Raw genomic sequence first — 17655 nt, forward strand, 5'->3', positions numbered from 1 at the left:
ATGGACCAGTTTCTCAGACCAGCTTCTGAAACTGGTTTCTTGGAAATCTGGCTCCCCCCCCCCCGCCCCCCCGTGTCTAATCTCTCTCTCTCTCTCCTTTTCAGGCTGAATTCCCATCTGGGGCATGGAGGCTCTCTGAGTCTACTTACTTGCCCTGGCTTCTAAGATCCACATGAGAGGGAGCCTAAGATGGGGCACCCTCCGCTATTCAAGTGGGCACCAGTGGCCTAACGTAGACAGTGCAAGTTCCTTGTCTTGGAACTTTATTAGTTTTCCATGTAAACCAAGTTATTCAGCATCTTTTTTCCACTAAATTTCCCACTACACTATTCTTTCCTAATCTCTCTTTTATATTTCTAAATAAGTAAGTTTTTCCTCGCTTACTCCATCTCCTCTTCGAATTACCCTGGATCCACTGGGGCAGGACCCCGGCAGGTTGTTTTTGATGGTACATAGAGATGACTGGAAGATCAGTAAGCTCAGTGCCTCTTTTAACTTGTCCATATTTGGTAGTGCCAAACCCAAAGGCTTCCAAAATATTTAAATACTTATAAAAGGTATGAGCTAATCCAAAGAAGGTATCTGAAACACTTGTGACCCCACTTTTTCTGAAATCCAACTTTGTACACATAAGGCATTTGAGAAAAATACAAGTTCAGGCTCTTGTGTTGGCATTAAAAATATCTTTGCCAAGTACACATAGGCAAAGAAAAGGATAAGCCTCCCCTTTCAATCAACAACCTTAGGTTCTTATATTTCAAGTGCTATTGACATAAGAGAGTGAAGCAATCTTTTAAAGAATATACTACTTATTGATTATTCTAGTTTCTAGTACTGAGTCAGTTTATAGAAAGCCACATGCCTGGACTCTCTTACCTATCTTTAGAAAGAAATATTAAAAAACACCACGCTCCAGGATATTATGGATAGGTGACATCAAGGCTTCCCATCCATCTGGCATGCTTCAGTCACAAGTTATAACTATTATGCTGATCTCCTTGGCTCTCAGGGTTGGTCATCTTTTTGTACATATACATTTTCTATGTGTGCCATGAAGTGAAAAGTTTGGGAAGTCTGGCTTATTGAATACACAGCCATATGCACAACATCTTTTTATTTTCTAAAATCTGATACTTAAGACCTAGACATTAAGCTATTCAATGGTCCTTAAAATTTGAGTTGGTAAAAGGTCTACCTAAGCATTCAGCACTGAAAAGGATTTTCCTATTAAATTGATACATTCTTAGATCATGGGTTTGAATTAACTCATTTTTCTTTTTGAATTGATTTCTAGGAAGTTCAATCCCAAATTCTGTGCTCAATTGCATTAGCCACGGTTACGTTAAAGTATCTACTACATTTACAGTCATTCTCTGCATTTCAACACTAAACTCGGTTCTTCAAATACTCTATCTAATAGTTTGTCTTTGTTTTTTTAATGGCATGCAGACTATAACCTTTTTATAAGTAGACTGGGTTGGAAATGATAAATGAACCAATAACATTTCCAGAAAAAGATGTCTATATAATTATGAACTGCCTGGTATTATTCAATATATTTCTGTAAGAATGGAGAATTTAAAAAATTCCCCTAGGAAGAGTATAGTAAAAAATTTAACAGCTCAATCTTGTGAACTGCAACTGAACTGCAATACACACACACACACACACACACCTTATTAAATATAACATTATAAATTTCTGGTTTGGATAACTTTCAAGATGAACCATATGAAAGTGCCATTATTTGCTGTATATCACAAAACGGTTGAATAATGGCAATTTCATGTAGATCAACGTGAATAGGAAAGGATTTATCTGCTAATAGGGTATGGCTATATTAACAGTGATAACAGAATTATGCCTTACCTGAATGACCTCAGCATTCGATACGACTTTCCCAAATCAGATACTCTTCTGCAGAATGGACCCACAGCCAACTCCATCTGAAATATTAAAAGATATCCCATTGCTTTTTATATCAGAATCTTGAAATGAACTGGGGACCCACTTGGATCACAGAAAGTTGCAGCTTGAAGTAAACTTAATTGGATCTGCACTGTAAGGCAGCTCTGAATGTCAAGTTTATTAGAAGGCAAGAACTTAGATAGCTTTTGCATTTATTTACTAAAAAGGTCATAAGATAATTCCTTCAAGAATAGAAAAGCAGCTTTTGTTGTGTATGAGGAGAAGGTTTAGATTTTTTTTCTCCATTGAAAAATCAGAAAAAGAAATGTTTTCAAGACTGCCTATGTGTCTGTACTTTAAGTGAGCATCACAAGTCTTTTTCTATTAAACAGAAATGATGACAGTTTTCAGCAGGCTGGTGAAAGCCATTAAAAGCACTGACTCTGGAGGCAGCACATGTGTGTCAGTTTCTGATCTCCAGTGACTAGTTGTGTGGCTCTGGGCTTAACCTCTTTATGTTCCAAGTTCCTCATCTGTCAAACACAGATAATACCCATCATAAAATTATGCAAACAAAATAGATAATTTCACAAAGCACTATGTGCACGCCATATAGTAAGTGCTTATTAAGTGTCAGCAATTACTATTTTTTTTTAATTTCCCCCTTTTAAATTGTTAAGTGGATTAATTTGCTTTCTGACTGAAGAATTCAGCAACTACTACTTCTCTTTATTTTCCTCCTTTGACTGGAAATGTTGTCATTAATTGGAGTTTTAGGTTACCTGTTCTTTATCTACGAAGTGAATATGCAAAGTTTTTGCATATATGGCAGATGGTAAGCCATTTCACTATGCTTGCTATGAACAGAAACCTGGTAAAGAATAGTTTAGAAAATTTCTGAGAAAAGCCTGCTCCCTGGTAAATCAACATCTTTCTTCAAGAAAAACATATGAATGAAAAATGGGGTATCTGTCTTGCTGGCCATCTTTCTGAAAAACTATTCAAATCTTCTTGCCATTGGAAGACCATGGAGACGTAATCACTCATTTGAGAAATATTTTTTACTCCCTACTAATTATCAGGCACCAAACTAGATATGGAGATAAGAAGATGAATTAGACAGTCTTACCTCTGAGGAGCTCTCAAATTTATTGAAGAGGATAAATATTTCAATAATATAATCTTCACTCATCTAGCTTATGAGAGATCTGTGTGTGTAAACACAGACGCACACACATATTGATTATTATTAAGAGAAACAACAAACAAGTGTGAAATCAACTGTGTGAACTGAGTGTCAGGGGAAAATTACAAAGCAGCTTCCTTTCTTCAGATGGTCCTGAGGGTGACTCGTGACTGGTGGATTTCTCTCTCAGCATACAAAAGACACAGAGTGTACTGTATGTCCTAGAGGGAGACCTTACATGGTCAACAAACTTTCTAAAACACAAAAGAATAAGTAAATAAAAAGAGAAATCTGATGAAGAAAAGTCAGATTCTTTCCAACATGACAAAAGAGAGCAGTTTCAAGCCAATGTTCTTAAAGACTGTGGGCAATGGGCTGTTCCTTGGGACCTATTCAGTTTAGATAGGAGTTTCTGGTTTCCTACAGAATGTAGTACTTATTTTACAGTGAGCACAAAGTAAAAATGTGATTTGTAACATGTATGCCCATCTGTTTCTCTGTGGAGGTGCATTTATAATGGTTTTTTACACACTGAAATTTGTCAATTTTTTTTTTAGTTACCCCAGTGGGCTTTATCATTTTCAAAGATTACAGCCAACAACCTTTGCCTTAGCACTTGAGCAGGACTGAATGTTAAATAAAACAGCTAGGAGAAAATTACAGTATGAGAATATGACCTCGAATGGCTGTGTCATCTCTGATGACCGCAGGAGATTTCTATGCCATATGACAATTTCAAAACGTTAAATGTTTAACATAAATTTTTCATCCATCAAGGACCTCTAGGGTACTAAAAACCATTTTCTTCCACCAGAGTTCCACTAAACAATAAAGGCCATGCTTCTGAAGGGCAGGAGTGTTCCTTTTAGAGGTAACTCTGCCGTTAGCTGTCGATACAAAACGGCACCTGCAACTGCCTCTCTCCAGCTCTCCTGTTTGGAGGCAACAAACAGTTAGCAGCAGGCATGGTTAACTAATTACATAGCTGCTCCATGCCCACCGCGGACATCTGGCTAACCACAGGGCATCTTCAGATACTCCTGGGCATTCCTGCCCTGACACTGTTCAGAAGGAAAGGCAACAGGAATTAGAATCTTGATTATTTGCAGATTTTCCCCCTAAATTTATCATTTTCAGGCAAAAAGCAAGAGAGATATAAATATATATTTAAAGGGAACCAGAAATAAACAGAAACTGCTCAGAATGCCACTGAGTAAATAATTTAATGCCAACATCAAAAGTCATCCTTCTCTAGGGATTCCCTGGTGGCTCGGTGGTTAAGAATTTGTGAGCTTGTGCAGGAGACACAGGCTCGATCCCTGATCTGGGAAGAACCCACAAGCCGCGGAACAACTAAGCCCATGCCACAACTACTGAACCTGTGCTCTAGGGCCCGGGAGCCACAGCTTTTGAGCCCACATGTGGTATAGGCTGTGCTCTGAAATAAGAGAATCCACTGTAATAAGAAGCCCAGCAACTAGCGAGAAGCCCCCACTCGCCACAACTGGAGAAAAGCCTGCGCAGCAACAGAGACCCAGCACAGCCAAAAATAAATAAATAAAACGTTAATGTTTTTAAAAAAAAAAAAAAAAAAACACACCATCTTTCTCTCTGGGAAAGAAACACAACTGAGGAGCAGAGGGGAATGTGTGGTTCAAAGGACAGTGTGGACAGGTCCCCAGAGAGATTCTGCATCAGCAGAACCCCAGTGGCTTGGACAAGCCTAATGCTTGAGGATTGCTGTGTGATTAGTGTAAACCCAGAGACCATGTGGTCACAGCAGGGAATTAATTACCATGAGGAAACCACCTCATGCCCATGACCTGATTCCTAAGGGGCTATGCGCTGGGCACGTTCCTCATCATGAACCCACCAGATGGCTCCCTGAAAATATTTTCTCTTTCACCTGTGTAATGGTGCCAGTGAGGAGACATTAGGATTCCTACATAAATCTTTAAAAAGATAGATATATATATAAATAGATATATCATAGATATATCATTATCTATCTGCCTTTGCAAACTAGACTTGATGACTAATAATTATCAGTAATCCCAAACTACTCTCTTCTGAGTTCTTCCTCTTTCTGTTATTTATGCCAGAATAGCAGGCACTTTTATCAAAAGAACTTTTTTTGAAATCCATCAAGGATAAGTGTGTTCTTGATTCCAATAGCTGCTATGGTTTTGTTTAATTTTGAATACAAATTGATAGAACTTTTAGTAATGAGGCAGCCAAAAGGCTTTCTAGTCCCAGGTGATGCCTGTCATGAATATAAATATCAGGGTAATGCCATCTAAGTGTTTTGACTTACCTCAGAAAAGTATTTCCAACCAAGTACAAAAGCTGAGGTAGAATATCACATAGTTGTAGTTGTGGTAAGAAACTACATTAAATGAAATGAAGCCCCAAACTCACTTTAATATTTGTAAAATACAGGAAAAGATACAATAGCTGGAATATTTGCCAAAGCTGCTGGCCACACCCACGACTAACTTCCAAAGTGCCTGTGCCTGTCATTCCACTGCCCATGACCTGCAGGGCTAGGAAGAAGCCGCACAGTGAGGGGCAGGGTGTTGTGAAGCAGGGACATTGTCCAGGAGTGAAGGGATCAGCTCACAGAGGGTGCAGCCACCAGGGTCACTGCAGGGCTGGAAAACATACTCTAACACTGAGTAAGAGATGGAAAACAGAGGTGGCCTTGGTGCATAATAAGTTAGTATATAATAACGATTGATGCGTTTCATTTATCTTAAGAGAAGGGACCTGGAAAAAGGTCTGATTCATGGGCAACACGTCTTCAGAAAGCAGGAAATGCCAAATAAAATAAAATTCTGAATGTGTGGTTCAAGGAAGGTAGAAGCTCAATCCTGCCCCTGGAAGCTAGGCATTTTAAGCAGGTGCCGGCTGTGATAGCAAGGGTCACAGGATAGCACTCTCCAACTCCTGGGACTCAGAAGGGGATATATCATTAAAACAAACAAAAAAAAGCCTTCTTCCCGCAGCACTCTCATGTCGGCCATCTCCTGCTCGGCTGCCACTCTAATTGGACTTGAAGTGCTGCCTCCAGGAAAGTGACTCAAGAACCAGCTGGAGCAGAATGCAAATAAACCAGTGGGGGAGGGAGCCCAGGAAAGAGAAGAGGACAGGGAAAGAAAAACAAAATGAAGGAGGAAAGGGGGAAAAAAGAACAGACACTCACTGGGGCACAGCTCACAGTGTTTTTAACAAATATGAGCAGGCCTTGGTACATCACTGTGCCTTCCATTTGCTAATCAGCCTGTAACCCCTGTAACCCCAATAAATTTGCCATACCCACAAGTGTGACACGACACATAATTCTCTTTAAGCTGAAGTTTACTTGTAACAACAAAATGTACAGGTGCCTAAGAACTACATTGACAAAAATGGAAAGGGTAAAAGGAGCCACACAAAGGTGACATAAGCATTGTCACGCTGAGGTTACTAAAGGCATATTTCACAAAGGAAGGCTCCTTACTCTGACTTAGTGGTCTCGGGCATATCATTTGGGGATGAAAATGACTAACTCTAGACCAATTAACATGAAGACAGCCTGGTTCTTGAAACATCAGGATATGTACCTTGTTGTAACTGCTGGGTGTGAAGGAGCCTCTAAAACCCCTGTCTGGTGTAAGTAGCCCAACACGTTCTTTCCTGGGAGCAGGAATATGAACCAAGACTTGATCCCAGATATGCACAGGAATAAAGAGGAGGGACATTACAACTTGTCTACCTTTATAAACAGCGAGGATGGGGCACACCACTGGGAATAATCCATTTGGATTACTGTTTAGACCAGTAGGGCTAACAGCTTTCAAAGGCTTAAAAAAATGAGTTCACCTTTGACATGCTATGTAAATACAAATTTTTTGTTTCTAATTTTTTTTTTAATGAAAGCAGATTTGTGAGGTGGTTCTTATCTGCTTCTGATACTATATTTATAAGGCTTTTTAAAAAGTCTGTCTAAAGGACAAAGGGAAAAAAAAACCTTTCCATAAGAGCTGATTATTATTCTGCTATTTTAATGTGACTCTACTTCATTTACATCAGATAGTGTGGAATGACTTGAAGGCTGGCCGTGCATAGGAAAAGTATTCTTATTTAACAGACGAGGATCAAACAATCTACCTGGACCTCTGTACATGTAAATGAATTAGAACCTGCCCTGGAATGCTGAGCTGACTGACCCTGGAGGACCGCACATGTGTTGGAGCTCCTCTTTACATGAGAGCAGACTGTGCTTTCCCACTCTTTGAAGGATAAATTTCGTTCTCTTCATTATTTTCCAACAAGGTTAATCAGTTATTCTTATCATTACTGACCTGGCAGGATAATAAAATCGTGAGAAAGTCCCATATTATGAAAAATGGGAAATGTTACTTCACTGTGGAATGAGCTACTTGATGTACCTTGAACTATCAAAGAGGAGTGACGATTCTTTTGTTAAAGTAAAAAATATCTTGTACGAAAGTAGCTTTAAATTCTTTCCTTTTTTACCTATTAAGTTTACTTTTACTTTTCTTCATGTTTCAATTCTTTAAAACACTGAATAATACACAGATGGGCTTTTATTTAAATGGATAATACTGAGGTTGAAATATTTTCCCTTTTTACCTGTGCAAAATCAGCAGCAAGTCGCATTTTCCCACCTTCACCAAGAGGTCTAATGAGACTGGCGTTGCGGATAAAGAGTTCGATGGCTCTTTGGGCAATAGCTTCAGTGTTGTCAAAGACAAAATCCGAGCATTCAAAGTGTTTAAAGTAGTCACTCATAACTCTGACAATGAAACCTTGAAGCTCCTTCATGTAGAGAGAACAGGGAACATCAGGCTTTCCTGAACTGGGTAATGATCTGCAAAAGAAAAAAAAAAAAAATCAGCCAGTTCACTAAAAGGCACTGTTGGACATTTCCTTTCCCCCTCTGCCTGCTATTTCACTCCTAAGCAATTTTTTTTTCCATAATGGTAGAAAAGGCATTGTTTATTTTTGTTAAGAGTTAAAAAACGTCATACAATGTTTAAATCAAATTTTAAAGACTGATTTAGGATGCTAGGAAGATGACTGAAGGAATGTTTGCATCTGTTTACTGAAAGACTATGAAGAATGAAACCAACAACCATCTGTCTTGGATGATTCACAGAATGCCTTATGCACTCTGACCTCTCAAGGACTCCTGCAGCTTTACAATTCTCCATCCACTCACATGGTTTGCCTGGTTAGTGAATAAATCAATATTAGATACTGAAACAGGATTTTACACTTGGTAGCAACAGAAAACACTGCCTTCCCCAAACAAATTCTTGGCAAAAATATCTCTGCTCTTGTGCTATTTAATCCAATCAGTCCAATAGTAGAATTCTGACTGTGGAACTGGTTATGTAACAATACACATGGTATGCAATTTTTTCCTCCCAGAAGATGTTTGGAAAGGCTTTAATTTGGATCAACAGATGATGCCAGCTGATGCTCCATGAAATACTATTTATAATTCATAAGTGTTTATAATTGCTCTTTAAAGAATATATGAAAAGAATGTGCAATATTTATAGGAAAGAAGAGTTATGGCAAAATTAGAAATCACCTGATATTAATTAGAGAGCCAATGAGATCACTGGCTATATAATGCTGTATCTTTTTCAAAAAATAAATCATATTCTGAGAATGATGTAGTGAAATTGGCAAAGGTTTAGGGAAGAACAACAGACATGATTCAAACGCCTAAAGCAAGAGAATGAGGTGAACTTAATTATTTTAAAATACAACAGTGGTTATTTTAAGTGGAATGCTAACTGAAGGTCTTGCATTTCCAGAAAGCAGACAGAAATAGAGAAAACAGGCTAGGTTCTAGCAGGAAGAGATTTTCTTTGGGTGTAAGAAACAGCATCCTACCTATGGCAAGGCCATGGAAGGGGCCCGGTGGAACACTGGTGTCTGCAGTATCATAGGGCAGAGTGCTGCTTGGAACAGAGCAAAGGGACAGCCTCAGTAGGTGATGGCAGTCTTCACATGGAGTTGGTTTTGCCAGATTCAGACCATCATGGCCTATCTTTATTCAGATTTTGTCAGTCTAAAAGGCTATATTGGGGGTGGTGGGGAAGGCACCAAATCTCTTTCTAACCTTCTTATGCTTTATCAAAAGCACTGTCATTATCTTGGTAGTACTCTGGAGGACTGCTTTAAGAATTTTAATCTGGCCAGATGATATGATTTCCTTGAGGATTAGGAAATAACTCACTAAAACAAGTTTCATAAACATGTGTCAGTATAAGTAAAATGCTCTACTAGACAAAATTCTGAAATATGTTATCACCAATTTTCAATGTGGATTAGAAGCCTGATTTAAATTTACTAGAATATAAACCTTGCCTGGCAATTGCTAAAACTCAGTTTTCCCAGTTATGTCAAAAGTTTTTAGTAAGAGGTTCTCAAGTGATAAAGTGCAGCAGAAAGGTGAGCAGAAATGGGTCTTTGCAATAAGAGCCCACATACAGAGGCAGCAGGCCTATGAACAAGTGCAAGCCTGAGAAGCAGCACCAGTCATTCTGGGGTCTGTGTGTGCTCTCCCCTCCTCTGAGGTATTTGTCCACCACATCAAGGACCTAGGGTCCTCCTGGGGTAACCTATCAGATAAAGGACCAATCTGGTTCACTGGTATTTAAGCAAACTAATAAAAACATATCTCTTTGGGAAACCAACTTTTAATGGCTAATCAGTTATCTGCAGGCACAAGCCGTGGCTCATAAACACAATTACTGAAGGAAGTATCAAACCACTCTTAGAACAAGCCTTTAAAAATTACTTCAGTTTTGCTTCCTTTTCAGAGGCAATGATGATTGGTCTAACTGGGACATTTCAGATCACTTCTGAACAAAATCCATTTATTTCCAAATACTGGTAATCAGTAGTTTCATATTCCTATATCCAAATATTACAGCATTTTTGTGTAGAACCCACTTTACCATTCTGTGCTTCATATTATTATTAAAAATAGACTGACCTTTTCACCTTTCAAAAGATATTTTCTTAATGAAATAATAAGTGATCTGAAAAACTAAAAGACAGTGCAATAGTCACATAATTTTTCCATAAACAGATAGACCAGTGGCTAGAAATTCAGTAAAGTAGGCACTCTGTTAAACAACATGAATATAAAGAAACAGGGCAATTAAAAATAAAAATTAACTATAAACTAGAAATAAAGAATATATATCTACATACAAAATATATGAATGTTTAGTTCTAAAGTATGTTTTTTTTAAATCACTTTGAACATGTGCAAACTGTTTCAAATTCTCGTTTTCTAATACACTAAGTCAAAGCCATTTTACTTAAAAAGATTTCAGTAAACACTAAGCTAGGAACTATGATTTTTATTCTCAAAACACATAGATATGGATAAGCAGTTCATATATGAAATAGCTACGGAATAATACCAGTGTTTATGGAGTGTTTAGGAGTGATATGACCACATTAGACTGCACTAAGACTCTGATGAAGGAAAATCATTTTTTTTGCAGAGGGCTGGGCAGGACCTTGCTCTCAAAGCCAGAGTAGGAATCAGACTAGCAGAGCAATAGAGACAGGACATTTTATACAAGGAATACTATACCAACACCAAGGCTCAAGTACAGGCTATTTGTGAGAAGCAAGGGAAAAAATATAATTGCAAAAACAAGATGGTACCAAACGTCCTGAAGCATTAATAACCAGCTGAGTCCCACAGATGTTAATGGTTCCATATCTGAATAACAGGAGACAAACGATGACAGGAAAGGCTGAAAACATCAGGTAATGGTGCACAACAAATAAAGTAGGATAAGGGTGGAGGCCAGCTCCATCACAAGAGGAACAAGGCTCCAGATGCCTAGATGGTCGAGGCTTAGGGAGCAGAGGTGGAGGTGGGAACGAAACACAAATGCTATGGAGGCCAGCAAAGCCTGCGGCCGGGAGTCATTACCCAGAAAAGTCTTCTTGGTGCATAGTGATGATGATGGCCTCGATGGCGTCGCCCACGGAAGTCAGCAAGGGTTGCACAGCGCTTCCCATAAGGACACAGATCGCCTGAAAGAAGATTAAGAAGAGGCAAAATTTAAATAGATCAAATACAAAGAAATCTGAGGTGTGAGAAGCATTTTGACTAAAAGTTTTCACATTATATCAAATTCAGACTATCTACAGTTTAACTATAATAACCCAACAGAAGTCTGCTCTTCTCATAACTGCTGTCAGTAATGATTTTTAAAGTTTAAAATATGTGGAACACGGCGCTGAAAAATTTCAACTCCCCCACTTTTCTCATATTTTCAAAACGTTTAACACTCAAATAAGCCTCTGGAGAAAGGAGAAGAGAAGGGTAATGTCACTTATGAAGCAAGGATAATCTGAACACATTTTCTAAAGTTTCTGGAAAGACTGAGGCAAGACCAAAAGTAATTCTTCAAAACTGGAGCAACATCATATGCTTTAGACCAAACTGGATATAATAAATATATTAGTGACTCTCAAAGGGCAGAACAGTTAGGCATTTTGTGGGTCAGATTTCTATTTAAAGTTTGACAGCAGTGAGTCTCAACTGGGGGCAATGTTTAGAGACATTTCTGATTGTCATGGCTGGGGTGGGGGAGGGGTATGCTTCCAGCATCCAGTAAATAAGAGGACAGAGACACTGCTAAACACCCTACAATGCAACAGACAGTCCCCCATGACAAAGAACCATCCAGCCAAAAACATCAATAGTGCCAAGGTTGAGAAACTGTTCTACTGCGAAGTATACTCATTAGTTACATTATGATCCTAGGCCACAGTTACGGTTTTTATGTGAAAATATGACTGGACCTCAGTAAACTTTCAAAATCTAAATTTTAAGTATATTACACATGCTTAAGTATATTATATATGTATGATTACATACAAGGAAGATGGATGACTTTGGCTCATATAAATAATTGAAATCAATGAAAAAAGGTTAAATAGGATCCTTATGCATAAGATTCCTAAATGTCATCTCAAGCCTTAATTTGCTGATAAAAATAAAGATATGTGTACAGGACTGACAGAGACATGGGCTCTGTGTTTTCTCTCTAAGCCTTCTGCCCCACAATCCCTCGGCTCTCCTTTCGGAAATAAAGGATGAAAATGAAACAAGATAAAAGAGAGAGTGTGTGTATGCACACATACAGTGTGCCCTCAGGGAGCTCACAATCTAGTGACAACAGATAAGCTGTGGCGGTATCAGAGCTCCGAGAGCTAGGGAACATGGGTCGCTCAGTCGTGTCCCATTCTTGACCCCGTGTCTCATTCGTGACCCCACAGACTGTAGCCTACCAGGCTCCTCTGTCCATGGGATTTTCCAGGCAATAGTACTGGAGTGGATTGCCATTTCCTTCTCCAGGGGATCTTTCCAACCCAGGGCTCAAACCTGGGTCTCCCACATTGTGGACAGACGCTATACCGTCTGAGCCACCAGGGAAGTTGATAGGGAAACATGGGAGAGACACCCAAATTATACTTAGAGGATTAAAAAACAAAAAGTGTTGCGTGAACTGAGTTTTCAAAGGTTAAAACAGGTTAAAAGCTAAGTGTATGTGCTGGGAGGGAGGGTGTGAGACTACGGGGAGCATATGTCAAGAGCACAGGAGCCTGGGGAAAGTTATACATTTGGGGAACTGTAAGGAGTTTAACAGAGTATGCGGTGGCTGCCGATGTGGAAGAGAGATAGAGCAGATGTACTCTGTGCAGGCTGCTCAGGAGACAGGAATATATCCTAAAAGGACTGGGAAACCAACGATGGGTTTTAAGCAATGGGAAAAAAAACAAACCAAAACGTGGTTAAAGATTTGAATTTGGGAAAATTCACACTGGGACAGCAGACTGGATAAATTAGACTAAAGGCAAGAGGACATAGTAGGATGCAAAGTGGTGAGTGCCTGAACCAAATCAGAGGCAGCAGGAACAGAGATGAGACGAGGTAGAGACACTGGGAAAGGAGAACAGAGGACTTGGGAATCAGATGTGAGAAGTACGGAATGGAAAGACGGAAGGGTACACTCAGATTTTTTTCCTCCTTTAATGACTTGGTGGCATTATCAACTGAATGTGTAAATGCATAAGCAACTGGCTGATTTAGGGATGGAGGGAGGAAATACTGAGCTCAGTTTTGGACACAAGTTGGAAGGACTTACGGGGATACCCACATGGGCTCTCCAGCAGGGACTGAGGGCTTCACAGTTGTAGTTTCTAACATGTTTTAACTAGATATGGTTGTCTTTGGCTTTTTTTTGTTTTGTCTTTGGCTTTTAAGATAGAAGATAAAGCCAAATGAGTCATTGAGATCCCAGAGGACAGTTCACAGAGTAAGGAATACCATTTTCATGTCATGCAGAAGAGGAGCCCTTGACAGATTAAGCGGGGTAGTAGTACTTATTTAGTAGATGTCACGTGCTGGATACTGTGCTTTGGGTTTCACAGGTAACCATGCCACTGAAAACTCAATTGTTCCTTCCTCTAAGAATTAAGAGAATCTCTAACTTACTGATGCGGAATTTAAAGTAATTTGTAGATAGGGAAACTAAAGTCAAGTTAAGAAGGTTATCCGAAGCCATCAAGTTGAAAAGCTGGGATTTTCTAGCTGCATTTGACTCCAATGAGCTTTTGGTTATTCTTTGCCACTGGGCAAAGAAGTAAGAAGAGACCCTGGAATATAGTGAAAATAAACAGACAGGAGATTTCAAGAAGGAAGGGCAAGTTTTCTACACAGTATGAAGGAGTGAGTACCTAACTACAGATCCTCCTACACGTAATTGTGGAAAAATACCCAAAAAAAAACAAAAAAAAATCCTACTGGAGGCTTCTGGAGATGGAAAAAAAAGCAAGTAGTTTTAGAGGGGTGTGGAAATATATAACAATCAGAAGAGAGCGAGTTTTTCTCTTTTGTGCCTCTGCAATGAGAGTGATTACTCATGGCAGTGGCAAGCCTAGGTGGCTAAAATGCTGAGAGAAAAAGCAAACCAAACCTTCCAGGTCTTTCAGGTCAAAGGAACATGGGAAGGGGCTGTGGTTCAACCTAGGCTTCAGAGAGGAGAGAGCCAGAGAAGAAACAAGCCTATTTTTCCATGTGTGAACTCAGCACTAGTCTTCAGCTGGTTCAACCATGTGTGTGCAAAGCAAACAAGTGGCTTGCAACTGAGGCTTAAAGAACTGAGATCTTCGACATGGCCAGCTGCAGATCTGACAGTGTACAATTTGAGTCTCAACAAGCTACTTATCTGCTAAAGAAATGGTCAACATGTTTATAGGAGCAATATATAAAAATACTGAGTCTACAAAACATAATGTTTACATTGTCTAGGATATATTAAAATGACCAAATAACAAAAAGCTAGGAGACAGTTGGATGGCATCATCAACTCAATGGACATGAGTCTGAGCAAGCTCCGGGAGCTGGTGAAGGACAGGGAAGCCTGGTGGGCTGCAGTCCACGAGGTTGCAAAGAGTCAGGCACGACTGAGCGACTGAACTGAACTGAGGAGATGTTATCAATTCTAAAGGGAAAAGACAATCAATAGCTGCCAATTCTGAAATGAGCCACTTACAGTTATCAGGCAAGAACCTCAATGAGATAAAGGAAAAAATGCCCATCATAAATAATAGGAAATCTCAACAGAATGATTTAAAATTTAAAAAAGAACCAACATGGAAATTTTAAAATAAAAAAAGGATACTCCATGCAAGTAGATGTAAATGTACTTCAATTAATGCAAACTTTCTAGATTTTACATGACACGATACAATATTAACTCTAAAAGACTGTGGGAAGTTAAGAATGCATAAATCCACAGAAGAACAATGGGGAAAAAATCACAGAGATACAGACAAAGATTTAAGAAATAAACTTAAGTGAAATTCAAAAAAATAACAATCAAAGAATCCAAAAGGTGGCAGAAAAGGAGGAAAAGAGGCAATAACAAAACAAAGGGAACAAACAAAACACAATAAAACTATACACCTAAATAAAACCTTATTGATAACTGTATTATGTTAACAGACTAAACACTCCAATGCAAAGGCAGAGTTTATGGGAACAGACAAAAGACAAGACCCAACTCTACTCTCTACAAGAAATGCATTTAAAAACTAAAGACGCAGAGGAGTTGAAAGTAAATGGACAAAAGAAGATACATCTTCTTCTGTAAACATTAAGAATAAAAAGACTGGAGTAATTTATTATCAGATAAAATAATGCATGACAATAAGTATTAACAAAGCTAAAGAAGGATCTCTCCTAACGACAAAAGGGTCAGTTCATCAGAAGGCATAAAAATGATAAATACTTACAGAACAGAGCCTCAGCACAATTAGTTATATAGCTTCACAACTGAAGAGTCAAGAATCAACAGAATGGAAGGGAGACAGAAGCAAGTCCACAATCATGGAAAATTGTAACTTGTATCTTTCATCTAGTGATAGAACCACTATCAAAATATCAGTAGAGGCACATGAAATCTGAACACATCACTACACTTTGACTTACCAGATATCTACAAACATGATACTAAACAACTGAGGATTACAAGTTTTTATCAAGCATACATGGTTCATTCACCAAGACAGACCACATATTAGACCATAATACTCAATAAATTTAAAAGGATTGAAACCATACAGAATATGTTTCCTGATGATAATAGAATTAAATCAGAAATCAATGTCACAAATCAACTATACTTCAATAAAAAAGTGATAAGCAAGAAAAAAAATCAATAAGATATCTAGAAATACCACAAATAATCAGAAATTTTTAAAAATGAATCAAATAAGAAACCACAAAGGAAATAAAAAATATTTCAAAATGAATGAAGATAAAAGCATGCCATATCAAAATTAAAGTTCGAGGGAAGTTTACAACTTTAAATTTAGAGGATGGGAGGGGTCTAAAAATCAATGGTGTATGGTCTCCAAAAAACAAACAACAAAAGGCAAAGAAAATTCAAAATAAGAAGGAAATTTAAAAAATCTAAAATCAGAAATCAGGGAAATAGAAAGACAAACAGTAGAGAAAATTAATAAAGCCCAAAGATGTTTCTTTAACAAGATTATGAAATTGGTAAACCCATGACTAAACTGAGTTTAAAAAGGTAAGAGAACACAAATCATCAGTAAGAAAAAGAGGTTATCACTATAGGTCCTATAGACTTTAACTAGATAGTTAGAGAATATCATATACAGCTTTATTCTGACAAATTAGGTAATTTAGATGAACAGACAAATACCTAATAAAGAATCAAAGAATCAAAGCTCAATCCAGAAAAAAAAACAGCAGATTATCTGAATAGCCCTCTATCTATTAAACAAATTAAATTTGTAGTTATAAACTTTCTACAAAAAAGACCTACAGGCCCAGATGGCTTCACTGGAGAATTGTATTAAGCATTTAAGGAGAAAAGAATACGAATTCTACACAAATTCTTTCAGAAAACAGAAAAGGAGGAAATAGTTTCAAAACCAGACAAAGAATTACAAAAAAGAAACCTATATACCAATATCACTTATGATTACAGATACAAACATCTTCAATACAAATTAAGTAAATCAAATCCAGAAAGAAATACATAAAGAGGGTAATACATCATGATCGAGGTTGGTCTGATATCTGAAAATACATTCAGTATTTTATTAACAGAATAAAGAGGTGAAACCATGTGATCATTTTATACGGAAAAGGCTGTTTGATGAAACACCACCACTTATAACTTTAAAAAATCTCATTAAATCAGGAATAAAAAAGAAACTGTTTAATCTGATAAAAGCCATCTGAGAACATATCCTACTTCAAACAGTAAAATAAATACTCAGTGCTTTTCCCCATGTTAGAAACAAGCAGACAAGTCCACTCTCACCAGTTCTAGGCAATGTGGTACTAGGTGTTCTAGCAGGTGAAAAAAGCATGGGAAAGCAGGCATCAAGATCAGAAAGGAAGAAATAAAACTGCCTCTATCTGTATTATAATATGATGGTGTACTCAGAGAACTTTATAGTCAGGCGAGGTTTCCAACTCATGGGAAACATAAAAGAGAAGACAGCATTATGGAGAAAGCCTTCATGGAAACGATGGGTACAGGACTGATAACTGCCAGAGGAAACTGAGAAACGATGTTAGATTATATTTCACAAGCTCTTTACAAAACAGTGATTTTTTGGTAAGGGAAGTACTTAGCTAAAATAACTAAGATTACAAAAATACTGAAGTCTCGACAATGCAAAATATTTCAATATAAAGAATATCAAACCCACACAATAAAAACTTATACAAACTTAATAATATATTCACTATCTGTGCAAGATGATCTCAGTAATAAATACATCAGAACTACTGGCCTAAGGTGTTTAAAACTACTTATAGCTGAGGTGGTTATAATGAAATGACTCTAAATGTACAATCATTAATTATGTCATTGATGACATAGGAGTTAATGCTGGTACTATGAAATGATGAACTTTGAACCTAAAATAACATTTAATTTTGGATAAAATCTCAACAAGGT

The 17655-nt window shown here is 37.9% G+C and overlaps 1 protein-coding gene across 2 annotated transcripts in view; it reads right to left on the minus strand.

Moving 5' to 3' along the window:
• Nucleotides 1–17655, minus strand: part of COG5 (component of oligomeric golgi complex 5) — a 279105-nt gene that overhangs the window by 20661 nt on the left and 240789 nt on the right. For both annotated transcript variants that reach the window (XR_009600484.1, XM_042248525.2), the window contains exons 17-19: nt 11073–11176; nt 7730–7967; nt 1870–1946 (exon numbers count right to left, since the gene is read on the minus strand). Coding sequence is in view for 1 of the 2 variants with exons in the window: in XM_042248525.2 (XP_042104459.1) it covers nt 1870–1946; nt 7730–7967; nt 11073–11176 (419 nt within the window). In the remaining variant the exon portion in view is untranslated. The remainder of the gene's footprint in view (nt 1–1869; nt 1947–7729; nt 7968–11072; nt 11177–17655) is intronic.

Source organism: Ovis aries, chromosome 4 (assembly GCF_016772045.2).
Source record: "Ovis aries strain OAR_USU_Benz2616 breed Rambouillet chromosome 4, ARS-UI_Ramb_v3.0, whole genome shotgun sequence".
Taxonomy (NCBI): Eukaryota; Metazoa; Chordata; class Mammalia; order Artiodactyla; family Bovidae; genus Ovis; species Ovis aries.